Genomic DNA, 24,499 nt, shown 5'->3' on the forward strand with positions numbered 1-24,499 from the left:
CATATTTAATCCCTAACAGAGAAGCGATGTACTTCCTGAAGAATGTGCCCTCCTCTCTTACGACAGGGGGGACTTGAATTCCACAGATTCTTCGCAGCTGATAACATGCCCAAATGTCTTGAAGAGGTTGTTCTCTTGACTATCAATAAGTTACACATCTTGATATGATCGCATAACTGTTACCTAATCTATAAAATAATAGTATACTGATGCATGAAGGATGACTCAGTAATCTGGTTCTTCATCCATCGGTATGTCATACATATTACAAAACTAGAAGTAGCACACAACCACTTCTTTCTAGCCTGCTGAATGAATCCATGTAATGTAAACGTGAACGTGATCTTCTCACACAAGCTCACTAGATGCCCCTCAAGGAGCTGTGTCCACACACACACACATCTGACCTCTGACCTCTGACCTCCTGACAAGCAGGACACACGAGTGACCCCTGGGCTGGTCCGGGGCCGCCGCTTCACGCCCAGAGAGGACATAAATGTCTGGTTTAAGTAAACGTTTCTCGTAATGAGTAAACATTTGGCCGGCTTGGAGTGCTTGCTGGATACGGTTTGTATTTATAGAGCCTTTGTCAGATGTTTTCACATGAAGCAGGAAGTGTGGAGTCTTTTATGGCGCTGGCGCCAACACGACTCCACCCCTCCCCTCGCTCCCCTCCCTCCCCCTCCCAGCGGCGAATGACATGGCAGAACAGATAAAGACTTCTGTCTACTTCCTGGTGTCCGCCCAGAGCCGACCAATCCCAAGCCACAGATTGGAAAAATCTTCTCAATAACCAATCAGTACTGACGACGGAGCGTGCTGCGGTGTCAACAGATCAATAAGAACACAGAGGTTGGTTCATTTTGTTTCATTCGATTTATTTATCTATTATTGCACAATAATTACACCGGAACACCGCACGGGCTGATCCCATCCACTGACATAGAAACCGACAAAATGTACATATTGCAACGAGAAAACAAGGTAACAGACAGCAGGGATAGAGACAGGGCAAGACACACAGCGTCCAATCACAGGCGGGGGGGGGCGGGTCGGTCTTCATGACAGGGAGCGCTCCTCTCTGTAGCCCCCGCTGGGCTGGTGCTCCCGGTAGCCACAGGGGTCGGCGGTCTCTGTGGCGTGGCCCTGGCCGGGCCCCAGGTACTGCTCGAACTCGCTGCGGTCCAGGTCGTACAGCATGTCCAGCTGCACCTGCTCCAGGTACTGCTCCATGCAGGGCAGGGCGGGGTACAGCTGCCCTTGGTACAGCCAGTACTGCTCCTCCTCGCCCGGAGCCGCGGGGCGCTCGTAGCGCTGGGCGGGGTCGCCGTGGTGACCGTACACGTGGCCGTCGGCCGGGTAGGGGGCGGGCCGCTGGTACCCGGGGGGCTTGTTGTAGGAGAAGCAGTCGGCCGCGCTGGGGTACTGCGGCGGGGTCGGGCGGGCGTAGCCGCCGGGGGCGGGGCCGGGGGCGGGGTAGCCGGCCGGGTGAGCGTAGGAGGGGCCGGGGGTCGCCTGCGGGTGCTGCGGGTGCTGCGGGTGGTGCGGGTGCTGCGGGGGGGGCAGCCGGGTGTAGCTCAGGTCGTAGGGCCCGGCGGGGTAGCAGGAGGCGGGGAGGGGCTGGGCCTCAGGGGAGGGCGCCTTGGGGGTCTTCTTGACCTGCTTGCGGCGGCGGGGGCGGTACTTGTAGGTGGGGTGGTCGACGGTGTGCTGCACGCGCAGCCGCTCCGCCTCCTGCATGTAGGGCCGCTTCTCCGCCAGAGACATGGCCTTCCACGAGCGGCCTGCAGGGACACACGCGCGTTAAGAACCTGCTGCACCGCGGTGCTACATCCTCCTCCTCATCATCGGGATGAGGGTTAAACATTTGCGTCCTTTTTCTCTATTTTTAAAATGAATTGATTCATAAATAATTTATAGAAATATAAATATCCCAAATAATCATTCAATAGATAAAGCGTTTATGAACCAATAAAAGATATTCAACAAAAAAAGGACATATATCACATATATAAATAAATATATAAATATCATCATCATCCTCGTGAAGTGATGATCTAAAAAACAAAAGGAATGTGAATTATTGAGAATTACATCATATAGGTTTAAAGACTATTAAAATAACTAACGAAGAGCCGTACCGAGCATTTTGCTGAGGTCCGTGTTCTCCAGGTCGGGGTTGAGCTGCGCCAGGCGCCTGCGCTCCTCTTTGGTCCAGATGATGAAGGCGTTCAGCGGCCTCCGCACCCTCTGCTGCGCCGCCAGCGCCGCGGCGGAACACCTCTTGACGTCCGGGCTGGAGCAGCTTGTGTCCGAGTGCTCCGACAGCGGGCTGCAGGGCCCGGAGCTCGGAGACTGCATCTCCAGCATCGGTTCGGGGTCGGCAGGCCGCACCTCAAACGTCATGCTCTTGTTCTTGGCGCAAAGGTCGTACGTGTCGGGGTAATGCATGGCGTTGGACGCTGCTTGACGTTTTGTTTACCCTGAAGGTCCCTGTCACTCTCTTGGTGCTGGTGCTCGTGGTGGGGTAAGGGACGGCTATATGAGGGCCCTCCACCAATGGGATCCCGGGAGGGGCACCCGAGGTGTGAACGTCCAGGTATCTCCCCCAGCTCAGCCACCATGGCCCCCCAATCAACGGGTCTCAAATTTAACTTAATCTAAAAAGGGTTAGAGTCCTCAAAGGGCTTACATTTAAACCAGGATTACTGGGGTATATATCTCGATATGACTGGGACTTTTATAATTATATTTTTTATAGGCCTGCTGTAGGCCTACATTCCTGGCGTCATCTGAAAACGTAGTTTCCATTCATTTATTTAAGACAATATTTGATGACATTATATGTCCCCTCCTGTTTAGCCCCCAATTGAATTAAAAAATGTGACGGACTGCTAGGATTACCCCTGCAGGCCTACAGTTTAGTTTCTAATTAACGATGAAATTATTTTCCATCCTGATGTACTTATAAGGCCTTTATCAGGTGACTTTGTCTCTCGATTTTTCGCTGTGTGATTGGTGGACTTTAATCAATGTTGTGCTGATGGGTCAGATATTGATAGTTCAACATCAAAGTTTTGAGCAGTACATTCCACGGATCACGTGGTCTTATCGGCTCTCATTGTCTCCATCACAGACCGTTTACAGGACTGGAGCAAACATGATCAAGGCGCCTTTATTGCGGGCTACAGCGCACAAATATTTGTTCGACAAAAAAATATATATCACGTTTGGATAAGAGCTCAAGGCCCTCTGACCTTCTTATTAGGGTCAGAAACCTGCATTTAAATAATAATGGAAATAATTATCATTAGAATAAAAGGCATGCCTCACGCTAAGGAAGGTCTGTGTCCTAAACATAGTTCAAGTAACGAAACGCATACATTTTTATTTTGTTAGTCCATTACGGTAGCCTACTTCATCATGATAGTTCTGACGAGGATGATTCTGCGAAGGTAATGCCATTTTGTGTTGAATAAGCTTCTGCCATTATTCCACAGGCACTTCATTCATACCCATTCTCTTTAACAGGCTGTCACCAATACACGTGCAGGCTTGACATGCACATGTTTCAATGCATATGAGTCCTTTCCATCCTGGAAGGTCCACCATGGCCAACAATAGACGTGATTAGGTTGGAATACACGGAGCTGCACCTGCGGTCCACACATGCCCCAAGGCATGTTCCACATAGACCATGCCTTAGAGCGTTTTACATTAGGACACCGATTTGCGTTAATACACACCTAGATTTAAGGTAACTCGATCCATTCCGTATACACATTCATTGGTAGGCTACACACACACACACACACACACACACACACACACACACACACACACACACACACACACACACACACACACACACACACACACACACACACACACACACACACACACACACACACACACACACACACACACACACACACACACACACACACACACACACACACACCACACACACCACCAGGAGTCTAGAATGGGAGTTGACACCTTGTCAGCAGACGGCTGGATGGTCTATGGATGGATAATTGAATAAGGGTCTAACCAAGGTCCAGTTCAGACTGCTGCGTAGACAATAAAACACTTAATCTCTTTAAAATAAACTGAAACGTCGCGAGGTTTTGTGTGTTCGTTAACCTGCAGCGATAGTAAAATCCCATAAATAAATCGCACTTTGACAATTTTTTTAGTACAAATGGCAAGACTTTTTTGTATTTTGTGTGGTTTAAAGTTGTTTACAGCACGTTGTGTTGCATTACGTTACGTGAAATTGGCTTAAATATCCTATTATTAAAATTTGTAAACATTTAGGCCTATATAAAATATTGTTTACCCTAATATCATGGAGGTATATCTATCTTCCGTAGCTGTACGTTTCATACGTGTCATAAAAGCCTCCGATGTCCACCAAAGGAGCTGTGTTTGTTGGCTCTGTTTTGTCACGTCGTTGAGACGGTGAATCCACATCGACGGGGGCCGCGGAGAGCACGCGTCCCCGGGGTGAGACCACAAATGGATTGAATCAATCACGTTGAATGACTCAGCGTGAATAGAATAATGTTAGTTTCGACTGAACACCGCGCCGACAGAGGCCCACACCTCGCGAAGGAAAAAGAAAACCCATTAATAATCATTAATGATCCACGTTGCTCATATTGATAACTTAATAATAATGTATTTAGATTATTAATAATATAATATGTCTGAGATCAGATTATTTCATCTAAAATGAATACCTCAAAGTATCGAAAATAGAATAGATAGCCTACTTAGATAGGCCTAGATAGTTAAGTCTAATGATATCATATAGACCATAATATAATCAAAATAAAAGTGTAAGATTCTGTGATGATCGGTTTGATTATGTAATCTTAAGCCGCTTATTGGGATGGTTTGCAGGACATTTTGTGTGCGTGTGTGAGTGTATGTGTGTGTGTGTGTGTGTGTGTGTGTGTGTGTGTGTGTGTGTGTGTGTGTGTGTGTGTGTGTGTCTGTTTGTGTGTGTGTGTGTGTGTGTGTGTGTGTGTGTGTGTGTGTGTGTGTGTGTGTGTGTGTGTGTGTGTGTGTGTGTGTGTGTGTGTGTGTGTGTGTGTGTGTGTGTGTCTGTGTAGGCCTATGTGTTTGTTTCTCTGTGTGTGTATGTGTGTGTGTGTGTGTGTGTGTGTGTGTGTGTGTGTGTGTGTGTGTGTGTGTGTGTGTGTGTGTGTGTGTGTGTGTGTGTGTGTGTGTGTGTGTGTGTGTGTGTGCGTGAATAGGCTCTGTGCTGCGTGAATGGGGATTGTTCTTGGGGTCTATGATCACAATGTTCCATTGTATCGGACACCACTCATATAGGGGCCCTCCTCCGCAGGGCCCTCACTCCTGGGCCGACCGGCACAGGTGCAGCTGCTCATCCAGCGCTCACCTGGGACTTCCAGGGGTCCTCACCACAGGGCCCCTTCTGGCACCAGAGTGGCACCCGATTCGGGCCCCTGGCCCCTGGGATAGAGTTGACAGGTGCCAGAGTCCCAGACTTTTCTCCTTCAGAAGTTGGAATCCTGGTCCACTCTATAGCTCCAACACACACACACACACACACGCACATGCACACGCACACGCACACGCACGCACACGCACACGCACACGCACACACACGCACACACACGCTTCCAGCAGAACGGTCTCAATGGAATGATAACCGGTCGGATGTCATGTTCTAGCTCAGGTCGGAGGATCCCAAGGGATGAAGCGATGGCGATGGAGGTTTACCTTACGGATCATCTCCGAGATGCCCCACCCCCCCGACGCCGAGACAAGCTGGACTTAAACCCCGTTTTATTTAACGTGCTGGACCCTGAGAAGACTCCTTCTGGGAATATTGACCGTTAGGATTTACAGTCCGGAGGTCAGACCCGGAACGCACCTGGATTCACACCACCCAACCCGCCAGTCGGCTATCCCCTACCCCCATCGGACCCGTACCACACGGGACATTTACAGTGACGAGGAATGCAGGTTATTTCCACAGGGACACCTTCATCTAACGACGCACTGTCTCTTAATCTTCCACCTTCACGATTCTCCCACGCATTGTCCCGGAGCTCCCCGTCTGCAGCCACCACACTGTGGGGCTCCCACTCGGGCCTTTAACTGCCGCTCTGCATTCAATCCCACATTGTATTCCGTGGTGTACTTTGCATTGTATCCTGTATTGTGTTCTGCACTCTGTAGTGTATGCTGGATTGTATGTGCACCGCATGCTAGCATCAACTCCCCAGGCAGGGGGGGATTCAGACCGGGCTGTGATCAGGTGTGTTGTCGAGTTGACGTGTGAGGCCCCACACTGTTGTGCAAACAGGGGCCCGGCCCCGGCTGACGTCGGGGCCGGCGGAGAGGATTACGTGGCCCCCCCCCCGGGAGGCCTGGCTTAATGGGGCCTCATTAGGCTGACGCAGTGAGGCCCCCACCTCTGAGCACGGATAAACCATCAGACTTCAAACATCTCTTCCCCCCGTCCCCCCCACCCAACCAAACCAGGTCCCCGGCTAATGCCTGGAGCACAGGTCAGAGAGACACGTGTTGTTTTAATGCAAATGGGGAATGTTTATATGATGGTTACAACAAGGAAGAAGTAATCGAATAAACACTTTTTAATAAATCGCACTAAGTAAGCTCTTAGTAAAATCGAACAAGTAAGCTCTGCCAAGCTCTGCCACAATGAGTTTTAATAACTTTTCAGTAAGTGAGTAAAAAGTTGTAAACTATCACTTTAAATAACGTTATGGTCCCCTGAGAGCAAGCTCTCCTGCTAATGAACAATAATCCTATTCATTTGGCCACTGCTCTGTATGTAAAACTCTTTCTTATAAACAGTCCTCCCATTCATTGTAGAGGAGGAACTGTACTCTGATAAGACTCTTATCTGAACAATTGAATCACTTGGCCGCGTCTTGACTCCGTGGCACAGCATGTAAATTCATTACATCCTTCAGGCCGAGTCCACACTGGGCATCGAACAGTGGAATAATTTCCGTTCCCCTAAGAGTCCTCTGTATGTAATTCCCCTCGGTTGCCCCCCCCCCCCCCCCCCCCCTCCCAACACGTCACCTGGGCAGACAAAGTGCCTACCCTGCCCCTAATTAACCTTCATTATGAATTAGATATGAAGGGCTGCGAGACTAGCTGATATCAGCTCTCTACTGTTAAACGACTCTCTCAATTCCAGTAGATAACCCACAATAACTAACAACACGCCGACGCAGCTGACACACTAAGAACACACACAGCGACCTCACTCTGCCTGCCAGCGCTGCGAAGTCTGGACGGGGAGTGGTGTGAAGGGGAGAGACTCAGACATTAGATTAATAGCCGATAAACCACAACAAACCGTTGAGTCTGAGTAGAAGATCCCTTTCTTAATAGGAGAGACAGAGACGGCTTCCAATCATGTATGCTTCGCAGTTCAGTCATCATTAAGTTGATCCAAAGCGGCTTACAGGGAGTTCAGGTACAGTACATGTCGTTGGGGAGCAGCTAGCGGCCAGAGTGTCTGCCTCATCTTACATGTTGCGGACGTAAGGGGTTTGAATCCAGCACCTTCTGCACGGAGTCGAACGCCCTGACTTATCACACTATCCTGCCCCTATGAGGTTCTGTGCACGCACACCATAATAAGCAGCTTGTTGGCTGTGGTTGTGTATCCTACGCTGAGGGCTCAGTGTTGGGCCGTATGTTCCCAAGTGTCTATGAGACCTGGGTCCTGTACAAAAGGATCTGTTTCTTTGAAGATAAGGCCCGCTGTGCAGCCCTAAACAATCACTGTTCTGGTTCTTTCCTGTGCCCTGATTTATTTTAAGTATTATGCGTAAGGATCTGTGGCTGGTCCTTCCTGAGCGGCCTAGCGGGTGAACTATCCACTGCTGCTGTACTTTATGAGCTTATTATGGGCTGCATGTGCTGGATGTGCTGGAGGGATACGCTCTGGGGAATCCGTGTTATATAAGTTACCACACACACTGGCACAATGAAGTGGAGTCCGATACTGGAAATCATGCTTTACGATTGTAAGACAGTTTCCTATCTCAAACGTATCAATGTTTAGGGGCAGGATTGTATTGTTTGTGGTCAGGTTTTAGGGTGAGGTTAAGGGTTACGGGAAGGATTAGAGACCAGAACAAGTCCCCAGACCATGACATGGACACCACAGTGTGATGAGACTTTAGTGCAACAGTTGCCGGGGACACCAGAACAGCAAATTAACATCAGCACCACTGGAGTACCACATTTATACCAATACCATGTATACCAATACTTCCAACAATGATACATTATTTGCCTTAATCTATAAGGCTACATGCTTTCTTTGTCAACTTAATGGGCTAAAATTAAAACATTCTTCCACCGTGCTTTCAGCATTTTGTTTTTGCGTTCTAACAATAGTTTGGCCATTGTTGTTAATGTTGGATATGTTATCTTTGTCAGAATTGTTCAAAGGCCCAGGTGTCCCATTATTGAAAAATTATGCCCACCCTTGGAACGTTATTGAACAATCAGGAACAAGTATTAAAAAGTGCTGTGGTTTAACAGTGAAATATACACGTAGAAAGGGATCATATTTAATGAATTAATTAATTATGCATTTAGAGTCATCCAAACAGTTCACAGAAATAGCACATAGACAAACACACACATACACCACACAGTATACACACACTGTGTACGCACAACCACACACACACAAAAACACACACACAAACACACACAAACATATGCTTCCTACGATAGTGTTTTTATATCTGCAGCATTTCTATGGCCGCGTTGCTTAAGACAATATCAGCGTAAAATACCAAGTTATTTATAGTGACTGTGCCAGTTAGGTGAAAATAAACACAAGCGTGATGGAGAAAGTTGAAATAGAAGGGGCCCATTATCTGGACTTGGTATTGCAGTCCTTTTGTACTAATGCAACAACTCTCTTTGTAAACATGACCGGCAGGCCTGCAGCTTAAGAATGCTCCATTGGCTTGTTTGGTTTTTTTACTGGTTGTCTGCCAAACAAAAACAACAAGTGGGTCGAACTTTAGGAATGTCGTGGAGGTTTCTGTTGGAAAACTGTGTGCATTGCGGACGTCATTAAGTGCACTCATAATTATTTTCACTGCGCATCAAAGCTCCTCATGACATATTATTGCAGTGCATCCTCACGTGCACGCAGCAAGGTGTGTGTGTGTGTGTGTGTGTGCGTTGAGTCGTAGAGTGGGGGGTTCCTAGCCAGGATACAGCTGCCTGTGACTAACACTAAGCTGCCCTTCTCACACGTAACACACATCTGCTTCCTGTTTTCATTCTTTGAGTTGTCTTCTCCTGCTTATTTCCCGCTCACCTGTTGCACTGGACATTACTTCCACCGTGGTGACCACGCCGGTGACTCACTGACGGTAGCTATCCCGGCTACTGTAGCGAGTTATAAGGGGCTGATACGCGTCAATCGGTAGGTTGGATAGAACGCAACGTGAGATTATGGCTACTGGGGCCCCTGACTTAAATCCTCAGCAAAACAAACAAAGCGTGTATAACAATGATATTTATTCAAACAACAAAACTTTACAGAGAAGCTGGATTATTATCTTTACATTGCATGAGTTCAGCTACGTCATCATGTGTTTTGACCAACTTTGTTTCTGGGCAGAATGACGATTGCCGGAGCAGACCAGTTTTCACAAAATGACGAAATAATTCCTCAAAGAGATTATCAGGGAACTGTGACAAGTTTATAACAGTAATCCATAAAGGTTTCGTCATAACTTCGAGTTGGTCTGTTAGGCAAAATGTTCATATTTCCACCAGGTTTCCGTAATAGAAAAGCCGAGCGCACCTTGGCCCAGCCTCTCCTCTAGGAGCCGTAGTACTGGACGAGTTTCTCGTCGGTGGGCTTGAGGATCTTCCTGTCGGCCATGTTGACCACCCAGCCGGGGGACAGGCCGAAGAAGATCTGCCTGGGGTCCTTCCGGGAGCTCAGCATGTGGAACAGCTCGTCCCTGGAGAGGTCAGGGAGGACGTAGCCGTACTTCTTGGCAAGGGCCAGCCGGGCCTGCTGGACCTGCTCGGGGGGGGCGAGGTAGCCGCGGGCGCAGGGGTCCATGTAGAACGGGACCATCTCCTCCCCCGGGTGCATGCGCTTGGGGATGGGCTGCCCCCGCTGGAAGAACGGCACGGGCTTGATGAGGATCGCTGGGAACCAGAACACGGATTAGACCCCGGGAATAACCACCAAACACCTTTTATTAAATATACTGAACATCTTTAATTACAGTACACTCCCAAGACCTTTTATCTACAAAACACTACGGAAAATACAATTTAGTATCCTTTTAAGCACCATCAAAAATGCATTTCATTAAACAAAAGAAACGAAACCACAAATGAATAAAAATACATTAAACTACTTAGTTGTCTGACATTTAGGAAACAATGACATTATTTCAGGACGTATACAGATTGTTTTTGGAGGCAGTCAAACTCCAGTCATATACATCACAGTATCAATACTAGCCCACTGTGAACTTTGACCCCTGCAGCATACGTCCTGCCAGATTGGAGGTAGTATAGTCTAGTGGTCAGGATGACTTAATGCCTGAGAGGTTTGTTAGGATCCCCAACGTCAACATCCTTGAGCAAGAAGCCCACCTAGCCCTACCTGCTCAGTTAAATGAGCGAATGGTGACTAGTTACCGAGGCTGATGGGGTCATAGAAGCTGTTGGTGAGGACCCCGCCATTGCGCTCCACGGCAGCGATCGCTGCCTCCGACGCCCGCTGGACCTCGATGTTGATCTTGGCTGAAAAGAGCTCAGCGCCCTGAGGAGGAAGCAAAACAAATGACCCGGGGAACCTCAGGAAGAACGCAACATAAATAACAGGAGATCACAATGAGCAGGTCAGGGAGGGATGTGGCTGCGCTGATCTCAACCGTGGGATGCAGTGACACCTAGTGGCACGGCAGTGCAACTGAAACTAGCCTAGTTACACGCAACACATTATCGTACTGTAGAATAGGGTGTTGGATGAAGACAATACAAATACATTGTAACTTCTAAATCAGTTCAGCCCTAGTAGTTTGTTCCAAAGAAAACCAGGACTTCTGTATGTAGACTACCCGTAGGACAGCTTTAGTACAATGGGGTTTGAACCCAGAACCTTACCCAGAGTAAAACATCTGAACTTATATCAGACTGTCAACCAACGTTTTTTGTGTTGTAACGGTCGATATTCTAATTACTATGAAATGAATGAAATAGTTCAATGAATGTGTTGCATTAGTAGAAATGAAGGTCTTCCTCTGTCTCTAGCTTTGATCAGCAGTCACCTCGTCTACGAGCTGGACCCCGAAGTCCCTCTTCTGGGGCTGGACGGTGACCCCCCGGGCATTGACCAGCTGGGTCAGGTCTATGGGCTGGGACGGGTCCAGGCGGCCCACGTCGATCAGGTACTGCAGACGCTTCAGAGACAGGGGCTGGTACTGGGGCCGGCGGCTGGCAAGTACAATGAGGAAACATTAATAATAATGGGTTATAATACGATTAGATAAATAACTGGAAAATGCATTTCCTGCAGAAAATGCAGTGAGTGCTGTAGTACAAAGTGAGTTTTTTTTTTTTTTTTAATAAAGCCACATAGATTAAGACATAAAGAAACGTTAAATGGCTTAAATCAAGTGAAGGGATTTGAACAAAAGTTCAAAAGTCTAAATGGAATAAACAATATTAACATTCACACCATTTAAGAAAATGTAGATGATTGGAAGCAAATAAAGTGACCGCTGAATGAAAAGCGCAAAGCATTGCTAAAAACGCTGAAAAAGAATCTGAAAGGTCAAATGTATTGCACTGCACGTGTGTGTGCTCGTGTGCGTGTGTGTGTGTGTCTTTAAGAGAATAGCGAGCCGGTGCATGATTAAAAGTAGCCAAATAGAGCAGGAAAAAACGCCCAATCTGGCAACACTGCATGAACTTCGTCCAAAAGCAGCCCAACCTGGCAGGAAAGAACGCCCAATCTGGTAACACTGCTGAACGTCCTCGCGCTCCAGCGTCAACGTAAATCAATGAGACCAACTGAAAAAAAATCCGGTATGAAAAGAAAACTGTGATTCTGAAGAAATTCCGTTGGTATATTATTGAAGATACAAGTGTTTAGATTTGTTAAAGGGTTTGATTGAGTTACGATCAGTGTTGGCTGTTGGGCATGTTACTTCTTCTAATTACCTTAAGAGTAATGCATTATGTATTACTTGTAACTGTCATTTAAAAGTAATTAGTTACATAACAATATTTCTGTCTTTGAATTGTAAGGCATTACAACCTTACTTTCACCAAAATAACAGGACATATGGATTGTTGTTCTCAATAGATCTTCTTGTGTTCAATGCAGCTCATTACACAGCAGGAGGTGATGTGGTATGGCATAATGACTGAGCTAGGCTTAAGGCTAACAAAATTACAATATAATGGTCGCAGTTATGGCTCATAGTGCAAAACATTTTATAATAGAAATACTGTAACTTTAGGTATTCATATTGAAATCAATAGAGCTAGAGCCTACTACGGTAGATTGTAAAAAAACAAACATTGAGCACTCTTTTTTGGTTTGTCTAGTCTCTGTATCTGTCTCATTTCAAATCGCCCCGGCTTGCTTCAAAAATAGCTGGCTATCGGTATTCACAAAACTGTCCTTAAAACAACCCTTAATGTTCGTTTTCAGAAATGTGCAACTCACTGAGTGGTTAGTGATGTTCGTTGATGTTCCAAATCAAGTATCGTAGCGAAATACAGTTTCTGTTGTGTTTTATTTGGCATTTTGTAGTCTTTTCGCTCCGTTATAGCCCTACTTTTGTTACGGAGAACCGAGCGAAAAGACTACAACCAGCCCCCCTGGACTCTGCTGCTGCCGTGATCTTCTCCTCTAGGCAGTAAGAGGAAGGAAATTTCGGGTTTAAAATGCATTGTAAGGCACGTTACTGAGATTTGAACCGAGTAAAATATTACCTTTTTTTTGTAATGCCTTACATTACCACGTTACAGCAAAAAGTAATGCATTACAGTAATGCATTACTTATGGGCAGACGACGTCTTCAATGAAAACAGCTGAAACCGAAGCCGGTATGAAACTAAAACTGCGATTCTGAAGAAAGTTTAAATGATATCGAAATACTGTTTAGATATTATTGAAGATACAAGTGTGTCGATTTGTTAAATGGTTTGCGAAGATAAACGGTTGAAAATTCATTTAGTTACGTCTTAAACAGTTGAAATACCAGAGGACGGCTTCCTCCCATTGACTCCCATGTTAAAAAAAAGATAGTATTTTAAAAGTAGAATATCTTTAAAAGTATAAAATATTAAAATAATCTGAAAAGAATTCGAAGCTATTCTGAAATTTTGAATGGAGTCTAGGTGAAAAATGTAGGAAGGAGATACGTCCCAAAGTTTGTAGAGAATAAGAAAGAAAGAAAGAAAGAAAGAAAGAAAGAAAGAATAAAACTTCAGAAGTAGTCGAGTGTTGCATGCAGCACTCACCTAATAATACTACTAATAACGTGTTACAATACATTGGCCACTGGGACAATACAAACCAGCTGTTAGGTCAATATAGTAATTTACCACTTTAGTAAGGGTTCGCCATAACCAATTCCCGACAAGAAATATACAGAGGGAATTGCTGAAGGTCAATACAGCATTCATTCATTGTGTATCGTTAGAGATTGTTTTGTATACATGTGCACTTCAAGGGCTACATTTGTGTCCGTTTTGTTGAGATCACCTGTTACCAGATCGTTTGTGCTGGACCAGACTTCATTATCACACACAAACATTTTACAATGACAAAAAGACAGGTTTGTGTACCTGTGCCCTTCGTTGTATCCATATTTCGGGATAATCAGGTAGAAGGGAGTCGCTCCTCCTTCGAACCCCAGACGAGGACGAGTTCCCCTCTGGCGTTCTCCCTTATGGCCGCGGCCGCTCCGATTGCCTCCATACTGACCCCTGCCTCGCCGTTTTTCCTGAAGACACAAACCAGACAAGACACACAGGTTACCCCTTGTCCAGTCGCCGTTGTTAGCATCAGTCCATTGACTTCAACTGGACATGGCTAACATTAGCTCTGAATGCTGCTGCATTAGTGACATAACAAAAGCTCACCTTTTGCTTTGACCCCGGCTCGGGTCGCAAGTTTGCTAAAGTGATGCGAGGTAAATTCTGTAAAACATCCAAAGCTTTTCCGCCAGGCTTTTTGATAAGAGACATGTTTATGCTGCTCACATGTCACAGGGAACAGAACCAAGGACACATTAGTCACGTGACAATTGACCCCGGAAACCCACCGACATATTCCTTAGAAAACCAAACAAAGATATTATACATTTCAGACGAAATACCTAATTTCAGTCATCTTTATTGATAAAAAATATATATAAACTGATTTACTAAACTATAACTTGATTAATTCTCAATATCGTGATTTACCAGGAACCAATGTCGGCGTTGTGCTTGGAACAGGAAATCACACGACCTCCAATCACGTCGCAATGTGGGCGGGACTACGGAGTGTTTTGCTAAACCAATCGTGAGTGTGGTTCAAGGCCAGCAGCAAACCGGTGCTTTGGTTGTTATTTTCTCAGGTAATAATTCAAATAACGGCAATAATCCTACCCGTCCCAAGGATTAAAGTCCGTCGTTTCCGTCTCATCTTCTTATATTCCTCATTAGTCCACCTGTCAGTGAAACCGACACATTCGGCGGTCACTTTGGCAGCTCGTCGCTCCCAGAAGGATAACATCACATGACAGCAACTCCAGCTCTGCATGTGCGGTAACAGCATGTCAGCTCCTCTACCTGCCGTGGTGCCTGCCGCGCGGAAAGCCACCGCCGCGGTAAGACGCGTCCATGTGTTATACTATGTCTTTGTTTACATGCTCATGTTGATTCGTTGATATGGATTCGTTGATATGGATCAATACTGTGCATTATCAATTCCTTTGTGTATTATGTATTTATCACAGGTTATATTTCTACATGGTCTTGGTGATACGGGGTATGTTCTTTTGGTGTTGGCATATTGATATATAACACCAGAAATTATTATACCAAAAATAATAATATGTGGACATATTGCTTTAGTACATGTATGTGCATTCTTTCTCCTTAACCAGACATGGGTGGGCAAGTGCCTTCACAGGCATCAAAACACCCCATGTGAAGTACATCTGTCCGCATGCGTAAGTACAGTAGGACCCTGGACACCATTCATATACAACTTGGCATAACTATGTTGTTCTGGACTGTTCTGATTTTAATTACGCTCTCTCCTTCTGCAGTCCAACGATACCAGTTACCTTAAACATGAGGATGTCCATGCCCGCATGGTGAGTCAATAAAGACAGTTTTTGCTCATGAATAATTCTTGAATTCTCTCCCAGGATTGATAGTGTGAAGTGTTTATCTTATAGGTGTCTTTGGATAGTCAGACTGCAGGAGGCTCATTCTTCTGTAAATATGTGGGGATTTTTACCTGCTCTGTTGGCAGGTTCGACATTTATAGCTTGAACCACGACGCGGACGAGGACGCATCGGGTATCAAACGAGCGTCAGAAAATTGTAAGCCTCGTCTGAATATAGTCACAGTGTTCTCAGTTACATAAAAACCTTTGCAGTCACACTGTTTAAGATAAACCATTTCTCCCCTTCACAGTAAAAGCCCTAATAGACCATGAAGTGAAAAATGGAATTCCCTCTCATAGGATAATGCTGGGTGGTTTCTCCCAGGTACGATCTCACACCTTGCTCTGTCAAACTTTTATCTCAAATTTCAAATTGTATAAGGAGCTTTAGTGACCATGCTGTCATATAATTATCCAGATATCTTCCTGCAGACAAAAACATTTCTTAGTCAAATCAGATGTTATGGCGGTACTAGATTTAGGAATAATGTGATTGGTTTATTAAGGATTTGATTTGCGGTAGTGGGTGAGTGTAGGAACCTCGGCTTCAGCTGTCTTACTATTGGTTGGGATGCTGTGAATCCCCAGCTCTGTGAGCCAGTCAGAAGCCTGTGTTGTTTTTGTTGGCAGGGTGGAGCGCTGTCTCTCTACACCGCTCTGACTTCTCAGCACAAGCTGGCCGGTGTGATTGCTCTGAGCTGCTGGCTGCCTCTACGGAACTCCTTCCCTCAGGTAAGGCCAGGCCCACTCACCTGGACCACACCTGTTCCTGCCCTAGCCCTCATTACGAGCTGCAGTTGAAACTCTCTCCATTGATCGAAAGAACTCCCTCATTAGCTCTACATAGGATGTAGGAGGATAGTCTATTACTTAACTGTAAGCATCTGCTGATTGAATACTTAGGAAATAATGAGTATAAGTGATTAGATCAGAACCCTGGGATGGACTTTAACTCCCAGAATCTGGAGCTCTTCCCTCCTCCTTACGGCCCCGTCCAAACAAAAGGCGGTTCAGGGAAAACCCCCTGGTCCGCAGCACTGTACATTGTAATCTGGTGCTGATCCTAATCCTAATCTCTCGTGTTGTCAGGCCTCGGCCTGCGGCGCCAACGCAGACGTGCCTCTGCTGCAGTGCCACGGGGACGCGGACGGCATCGTCCCCGTGCATTTCGGTCGCCAGAGCGTGGAGAAGATGAAAAGTCTCATCAACCCGGCCAACATCACCTTCAAAACGTACCGCGGCCTGGCCCACGACGCCTGCCCAGAGGTCAGCCCGGGGTCGACCCTCAGGACTGGGCGCGACAGGAGGACATATTGATGGGTGTTTTGTTGCTTCAGCAGGCGTGATTTTTACCCTTTTTTTTTTTCTCTTTCCCTTTCTCTCTCTATCCCTCTTTCTTGGTTTCTTTCTGTATTTGTTACATTCTATCCCTCTCCTTTTCTTTCTCACTTGATTCGTCTCTCCCTCTCTCTCTGTCCATCTGTCCGTCTCCCTCTCTCTCTGTCCATCTGTCCGCTGTCTCTCTAGGAAATGGTGGAGGTTAAGAGGTTCATAGAGAAACAGCTCCCGCCCATCTGAGCTGAGCCTGTCTGATTGGCTGAGCACTCCCCACGACCGCTGTCCACCAGCCTATGCTACCGCTTCCTGAAGAACCCACACTGACTCAACGCGCTAACCTCCGCTGCTACCGCTACATAGAGCCATACTGGACCGGGGCTAACGGTTGGCCTGGATGTTAGCCTGGACATTCGCCTCTACATTAGCCTTAGAATTAACCTCGAAGTTAGCCTGGGCATTAGCATCCAGATTAATCTGCTAGCCTGGATGGTAGCCCGGGGTACTCCTAACTGGGAGGACCAGAAGTAGGCCCACCTCAAGTGTTAGGACACAGGAAGTAGAATTACCCCAGCAGAGTGCAGACGCCTGCTGATAAGAGCACAAGCTATCTGGAATACCTTAGGCAATATCTGATTAATACTTTTTAGTATTATAATACTACTGCACCATCTAGTATAAGTATACTTATGATGCTACCAGCTATTTTGAGTGAAACCAAGTATTAATATACTACTTGATATAGGTCAAAATATACAAGCTGTATGTTCATTTATATAGTATTATAATGCTTTGAGTCATCTCAATCATTGTATTTTGCAATGATGTGATTAAGTGAACCACGAAGCATTGACAAAAGAAACACAGTTTACGAATTTACATAGGTTTTTATAATATTCAGATTGATATGCATACATATATACATGCACACAACCCACATACAAAATCTGTAGGAAGATGTCGTATTATATTAGAAAGAATAGACTATTCCATTAATATCCATGCAAAACAAGGGCAAAGTGTGTTCAACATAAACATTACAACTGTGCTTTATTCAAGTTGTGAGAAAGGTCAGCACTGTTTCACACAAACGTTTTTATAAATACACAGATAATATCAGTGGTTATGGTCATGGACTCACCCCCGTGCTAAACCTCACAGTATTCCAACCCACAACACGCGCTCCACTTCCATCTCTCGCCCATCCCTTTCTCTGAGGAACTTATCTTTGACCAGAGCTGAGAGCACCAAACGTATGATGTCATAGTGTCACCATTCAGATCCCCGGCGGAAGTGCGTGAGAGAGCTTTGTTCCAAGGCACTTAAATAAAAGAAGAATAAATCAAATCTATTTTCTACCAGGTGTAGTTTACGTGGTGTGATGTGTCCTAACACAAGGGTGCATGCTGTCCTTCAGAGAACAACATAGAAAAGTGCAATAACAAGCGCTTATATATATATATATATATATATATATATGTAAAAATATAGGAGGTTCTTTTGTAACAGGTTTGAACTGGTTCTAGCCGGGCACCTCAAGTGGTTTGGTGAGCTGTCAGAAGTTACCCCTGGATAAAGAGTGTAATTAGGGTGGATTCTCTTCTTCCATCTATTTAGATAAAACCAGACAGACTTATCTGGTGGTTAATTTCCCATGATGCATTGCTCCCTCCTGACTTTAACCTTACCCGAACCATAACCTCAAACCTACACTAAACCATCACTACTGTAATCTCAACCTTGATTACAAACTTCAAGATGTCCTGAAACTGAAATATAGTTCTACCTTGACGGCCCTAAAACTGACACATATGTGATGATTTTCTGACACATAATATTAATATGCACTGTTGGACTATCCTTTTGTTACTCCTGTTTTCACAAATCAAACTGAAAGAAACCGTAAACATCAGCTTAGTCTGATATCCTACATGCATTGTATCACAAGTGCATGTTTATGTCTATTTACTATTTCACGTTTTAAGTCATTAATCAGGCTCTTTTATCTAAAGCTACTTCAGATACATGCCGTTAAGGAGCAGGTAGGGGTTAGAAATTACAGAGACAGGTCATTACGGAGCAGGTAGGGGTTAGACAGTACAGAAATATGTCATTAATCTGCAGGGAGGGGTTAAACAGAACAGAGACGGGTCGTTTAGGAACAGGTAGGGGTCAGGGGGTATGTCGCTCTCAGAGACCTACAGGTAGAGGCTTGGAGTCAAATACCCTGACCACTAGATGATCCTGTATCCAGTCTTTCTGACCCCTTTACCGTATCCATCCTGTGTCTGTTGAGCGTTCTATCAGCTTTTGTATCGACATTGTCATATTCATTTTTGGAAGGTGCCAGAAACTGTGCGTCTGAAAGGTCCATCCAAACGAAAGAATTGCCGGGTTTAAATGATCCATGACAAACACTAGCGTCAACTTACCACTTTGACTCATAAAAGTTGACCTCATTCTTTGTACATGGATTGTTTTCAATTAACCAAGGATCGTTTGTCGGGGCTCCCTGTGGAGCACAATTAGCGGTTAGTTGGCCCAGCCCTGATGAGAAAACAACATAGCATTTTCTGCGGAGCCCTAGGTTTGGAATATCCTATTGAATGAACCCATCTCTAGTGCATCATGGGAGTTAACACCAGTAGAGTGCTAGCTATTGTTCTACCCGTCTACTCACAACATAAGGGGGTGCGGGGGGACTAGGTGCCCTAACCTGGGACCCCCTAGGGCTCAGTCTTGGGCTCCTCCAGGTCCTTGAGCAGGTCTGTGTAGGCGGAGGAGTTCATGTAGCGTGGGTACGAGTCCCGCTGCATCAGGGTGTAGATCTGCTTCTGGGCGTCCTCGAAGGTATGGGAGGTGGGCTCCAGCATGTTGCGGTTGATCACCTCTCGGACCCGTGAGTCAAGACTCACCTGAGGAAGAGGAAGAGGAGGAGTCGTCTTACAACAGAAGCCACTAGGGCCTGCTAATGGAACAACATACATAGTGCAGGTTTAATTATCTCCCTCTTTTGACACGGCGACGAGGGTGAAGATCTCAACGCTTCCGGTCTCACCTCTTTAGGGGACAGGATTGAGATGAAGTCCTCGTAGACCTGCCGCACCTTCTCCTCCACCACCGTCTTGTTGGTCTCCTTCTTCAGCTCCTCACAGGCCAGCCAGAACATCATGTTCTCCTCGCTGAACTCCGTCCGCAAGAACTGCCGGAAACATCCTCGCCCAGCCGCGCTCTTCATCAGACGCTCGAAGGACATGGACCATGATCGAGCATCCTCCAGGGTGGGCTTAGGGCTTGGGACAGGAGGAGAAGAAGAAGAGGGTGAATAACGATGGAGGAAATGAACAGAGAGAAGATTGATGGAGAAAAATGAAGATGACGGTGATGGCTTTGATTGTCGCCTCACTTGAAAGTCACTTCAGATCTAAATACATACTGCACAATGCTAATGAAGTTCTTGAACTCAAGAAAATACATTCTCACAACCAGTCTTGTTTTAAACTGTTCAGCTTCCACTAGGTGAACGACCTCTTTGTGAACTGGAAGGTATATGGTGAAGCCGCCAGCCACGTTTGTGTTGAGGCGTGCCCTTACCTGTCGTCACACACGGCCAAGGCGTCTGTTCTCCGCTCGAGACCTCTCGGGACCGTCTCCTCATCGCTGCGAACTGTCAGACTAGAAGAGACAAGGAAGGGAACAGAGCGCATTTTAAAATCTCTCTAGAAGACAAGGAACGGAAGAGAACGTCTCTAAAGGGAGAATAAAACATATTCACATGCACGTCCCAATAACGACTCAATGCCTTTCACAATAGTTACATCATGACCTGTAGCAAGTACAGCATGTTAGTATGTCTAAATAGCATGTTGTATAGAACGTTAGCTTATAGCATGTATATCACGTTATAAACCATGTGTAGCATGCTTTAAGGGTTACTTAGCACACGTTACGTGGTGGTTGAATTCCGGATCACATAGTGATACTGTGTTTTAATGGAACTCAGTAGGCTTTGGAAAGTATGTTGTTAGTGCTATGCTCAAGATAGTAGCCGGAACTACGGCTATCCTACAGGGACCCTGTGGCCTCTCGGTAGAAGCCAGCCCAGTGTGTGTAATTGAATTGTTGTGCACACCTGGTGTTGCCTTCGCCTATAGACTAATTAAGGCCAGGTGTGCATGATGTCAGCTGAGCCCCCTGGACCGGTGGCTCTTTGTGACTCCGGAGCAATTAGGTGAAAATAATTGAGGCAGAGGTGGCAACAGAAGTCAAAGTTGACCCCCAGGGGCCCAGCAAGCACCAAAGTCAGGAGACAGAGGAAGAAACACATATAGTCCAGACATGAATGGGAACACGGCTTCAAAACACAAAACCATCCCTTGCGGTTCAGGCTGTGGGCTGTTGTTTTGGTGGTGAGGTGACCTGAGCAGTGTGCGGAGACTTTGGTTTTCTTTTCGCATTTTTATTCACTTTATCAGGCAGGACTGTATATCGAGGGAGGGAGGGGGGGGGGCTACTCAAAGTTGCCCCTCGCCTAGTAAATCTGGCAGTTCTCAACCTGAATTTGGGGCTGAAGACTTGTGAGATCAGATAATAATATTAGATACATTTTGCAATTCGTAATTAATAATTCGTAAATTAGACAGGACTAGTGTTGTCAAAAGTATTGATTTTTCAATACAGTTTCAATACTCATTTCCCGCAGTATCGATACAATAGTACCGGCTGCGCTTTCTCGCTCTCGCTCCTCTCCGCCAGCGAGTTGACAGACACACACGAAGCCCCGCCCCCTCTCACGCACTCGCGCTGCGTTCACTCACAGTCAGTAATTGGTCACTTTTACTAAAGTCATTCTTCTGTCGTACCTCGTAACCTCGTTAATAGTCTTGTTATAGTGATCTTATTAATAAAAAGAATAAATGAATGTCATTTAATAAAAAATAAAATAAAATACAATCTGTTAATGTTATGTACATTTGTTCCCCTTGGTATCGAAACTGGTATTGACTTTGAGCATCGATATTTTTCCAGGAATTGTATCAGAGTTAGAAAAATCCAGCATCGTGTCAACACTAGTCCCGGACCCGCTGGCCTCGTGCATAGTAACGTGCGTTACCAGGAGCAGCTGCAGCAGCAGCACCAGCAGAAGCAGCACGCGTTGGACGCGTTGTTGGGAGGCGTCTTGCGCATGGCGTCGCGTGCATGCAGGACGGTGGCGGCCGCCTCCTGGTGAACCTGCATCTGCCTCTTCCTCTTCTCCAGCCACTCCGAACCCATAAACCACAGAGGAAGAGCTGTAGGGGAGAAGGGGGCGGGGGGGGGGGGGGGGTGCAGAGTGTATACTGTTGTTACCAAAAAACTCTTAAAGGGGTACCATCATGGCTCTTTGCTAATATGAGGACCTACTGTTTACAATTTGCGGTCTGCGACATCAACTTTGTGTTTGTAAGAAAGAAAAGAAAGCACAGAAACGTTGGAGCATTGACGTCACTGGTCCGTGAGTTGGGTTCTCCCTTGGTACGATCTGGAAAAGTGACGTAAATGGACCAACTTCCCACTATTTAGCTCATGACAAGCGATGCTTGTGTGATTATTGTGTGACAGATCCCCTCTAACATTAAGCCAGTGGCATCCAACATTTCTGACCCAATTTCAGGCGACCACACTCCACGTTCAGTCATTGTAGGCTACATGTTGCACACTTATTCCGACCACACAGAATGAAGAACACAGAACAGGGTCTGGAGTCGTGCGCAGACTCCTTGAGACTAAGTGGACTGTGGGAGCACATTGAATGACAGTGGGTGAATATCAATAATGATTTCACAAAGACTAGTTTCTGATAACGTTCAGCCGGACGCAGCGTTGCTGCATTTCAAGATGAAGATGAATCGTGCTTGCAGAAGATGCTAATCAACATGAAGCCAAAAAATTAAAAAAAGTATTGCCATTTTTTTTTTATTATTAGCACTCTCTCTCTCTCTCTCTCTCTCTCTCTCTCTCTCTCTCTCTCTCTCTCTCTCTCTCTCTCTCTCTCTCTCTCTCTCTCTCTCTCTCTCTCTCTCTCTCTCTCTCTCTCTCTCTCTCTCTCTCTCTCTCTCTCTCTCTCTCTCTCTCTCTCTCTCGCTTTCTCTCTGAGCCTCTCTCTCACTCTGTCCCTCTCTCTCTCCCACCCACCACAGGGTTGACACTAATGGAAGCGACAAGGCGTTACATTTGCGCCGCAGCCTCCATCAACACCATCATCATCTCAAACTGTGGTTAACCGACACCATCCGCCTCATCAAGGAAACTATTACAACCCGTCCTGGTTATTGTTTTGAATAGCCATATTCCCCCCCCCCCCCCCCCCCCCTCATAATTGTTCCTCGGAATGCAGATTGATTTGAATGGAAACAGAAAAATTATCCGAATGCAGCCATACATCGAGCTAATCCACAGATATCCTGCAGTTAGAAGGCTACACAGACTATCAACAAATAAGCAAAAGATCAGGCATATTCAGTATGCAAATAACGTTGACATGCAGCATTGTATAATAGGCGTCCTATCGGTAACATGTCGTTCAGAGACCAATGCTGATGTTCTGGTCCAAATGAAGGCAAATGCACGTGTGCTTTTTAAATCGTATATATATACACGCATCACTGATAATCAATAATCAATGTAAATGATGGAGACAGACATGTACTCACTGTGTCACCATGAATGCCAGAATCCAGGTGATATTTGGTTCGAGCACATCTGACTGCTTCTCCTTGGCAGCGCAAAGCAGTGGGGTACCCCTCTGCGCATGCGTTTAATTCCAAGCGTAAAATATGTTTCTGCGCCTTGTCCAGGAGCCCAACATCGCGTGCCTCATCACCGCAACGCAACAGATTCGCGATCAACAGGTTAATTAGCCTGGTTATGGATGTGGAACACAAACGGGTTTATAAAGTGGTTTAAAATGGATAACATTGTTCTAGAATGGGATGTGAAACAGTGTGGGTCTATATCTGGTGCTTGTGTCCTCAGTGCGTGTTGAGCGCATCCGGCGGAGATACAGCGGTGCCGCAGCTGGCCGGTGGGACCGCTAGGGGGCAATGTCGGACTAATAGGTTTCAGATGGTTGTGTAAACTCTTGTGTCGGACGTTAGAGTTCATATGGTTGGTGAGTCTCTCGTGTAGGACGTTTGGTTTCAGATAGTTGGTGAAACTGTTTACATGGAATCATATTACCAACTCCACTCTCCTCCAGGATGATAATGCTGCTCATTGGCTCACCAGAAACATGTAATTTGACCCATCTTAAATGGGTGAATAAGCAAATAATCCTTTCTCTATTAGTGTGTGTGTGTGTGTGTGTGTGTGTGTGTGTGTGTGTGTGTGTGTGTGTGTGTGTGTGTGTGTGTGTGTGTGTGTGTGTGTGTGTGTGTGTGTGTGTGTGTGTGTGTGTGCGTGCGTGCGTGCGTGCGTGGGTGCGTGTGTGTTTGTGTGTAGCCTACATACTGTATGTGTGTGTAGTGTGATCGGAGGCGTGAATCAGAGGTGATGCCTGAGGAGTCATTCTCCTCACCTCAACTCTTGGCTGATTAGTTCCTAGAGGCAGACTCCGTCAGTTCCGCCCTGTAGGGCCTAGAGAACCCATACCGGCCCGTCTGTTTCCAGATTAGGAACGTTTGTTACTTTATCGTAACTTAATGACG

The 24,499-nt window shown here is 46.0% G+C and overlaps 4 protein-coding genes across 7 annotated transcripts; 1 reads left to right on the plus strand and 3 right to left on the minus strand.

Moving 5' to 3' along the window:
- Positions 1–505: 505 nt before the first annotated feature.
- On the minus strand, positions 506–2,451 carry sox32 (SRY-box transcription factor 32). The gene is made up of 3 exons (XM_060045755.1): positions 2,142–2,451; positions 1,157–1,784; positions 506–554 (listed from the first exon to the last, which is right to left on the minus strand). Exons 1-3 carry the CDS (start codon positions 2,449–2,451, stop codon positions 506–508), a joined length of 987 nt encoding a protein of 328 aa, XP_059901738.1.
- A 7,107-nt stretch (positions 2,452–9,558) lies between these two features.
- Positions 9,559–14,365, minus strand: mrpl15 (mitochondrial ribosomal protein L15). Its single transcript, XM_060044636.1, has 5 exons — positions 14,182–14,365; positions 13,885–14,042; positions 11,352–11,517; positions 10,720–10,843; positions 9,559–10,218 (listed from the first exon to the last, which is right to left on the minus strand). Exons 1-5 carry the CDS (start codon positions 14,284–14,286, stop codon positions 9,881–9,883), a joined length of 891 nt encoding a protein of 296 aa, XP_059900619.1. The 5' UTR covers positions 14,287–14,365; the 3' UTR covers positions 9,559–9,880.
- Positions 13,956–18,165, plus strand: lypla1 (lysophospholipase 1). 4 transcript variants are annotated; one of them, XM_060044638.1, is made up of 10 exons: positions 13,956–14,072; positions 14,509–14,912; positions 15,042–15,073; positions 15,192–15,257; positions 15,357–15,404; positions 15,566–15,636; positions 15,731–15,804; positions 16,110–16,211; positions 16,569–16,745; positions 17,007–18,165. In XM_060044638.1, the coding sequence occupies exons 2-10, from the start codon at positions 14,844–14,846 to the stop codon at positions 17,055–17,057; spliced, it is 690 nt and encodes a 229-aa protein (XP_059900621.1). In that variant the 5' UTR covers positions 13,956–14,072; positions 14,509–14,843; the 3' UTR covers positions 17,058–18,165. The 4 variants fall into 4 exon arrangements, with proteins under 4 accessions (XP_059900621.1, XP_059900620.1, XP_059900622.1 ...); XM_060044637.1 differs by lacking the exon at positions 13,956–14,072 and having other exon boundaries at positions 14,520–14,660; positions 14,749–14,912; XM_060044639.1 differs by lacking the exon at positions 13,956–14,072 and having other exon boundaries at positions 14,528–14,636; positions 14,749–14,912.
- On the minus strand, positions 17,682–23,833 carry LOC132452183 (regulator of G-protein signaling 20). The gene is made up of 5 exons (XM_060044641.1): positions 23,507–23,833; positions 21,928–22,105; positions 20,409–20,489; positions 19,873–20,107; positions 17,682–19,729 (listed from the first exon to the last, which is right to left on the minus strand). Exons 2-5 carry the CDS (start codon positions 22,086–22,088, stop codon positions 19,541–19,543), a joined length of 666 nt encoding a protein of 221 aa, XP_059900624.1. The 5' UTR covers positions 22,089–22,105; positions 23,507–23,833; the 3' UTR covers positions 17,682–19,540.
- Between the last annotated feature and the right edge of the window lie 666 nt (positions 23,834–24,499).

The sequence above is a fragment of the Gadus macrocephalus genome, chromosome 23, assembly GCF_031168955.1.
Source record: "Gadus macrocephalus chromosome 23, ASM3116895v1".
NCBI classification, from domain to species: Eukaryota; Metazoa; Chordata; class Actinopteri; order Gadiformes; family Gadidae; genus Gadus; species Gadus macrocephalus.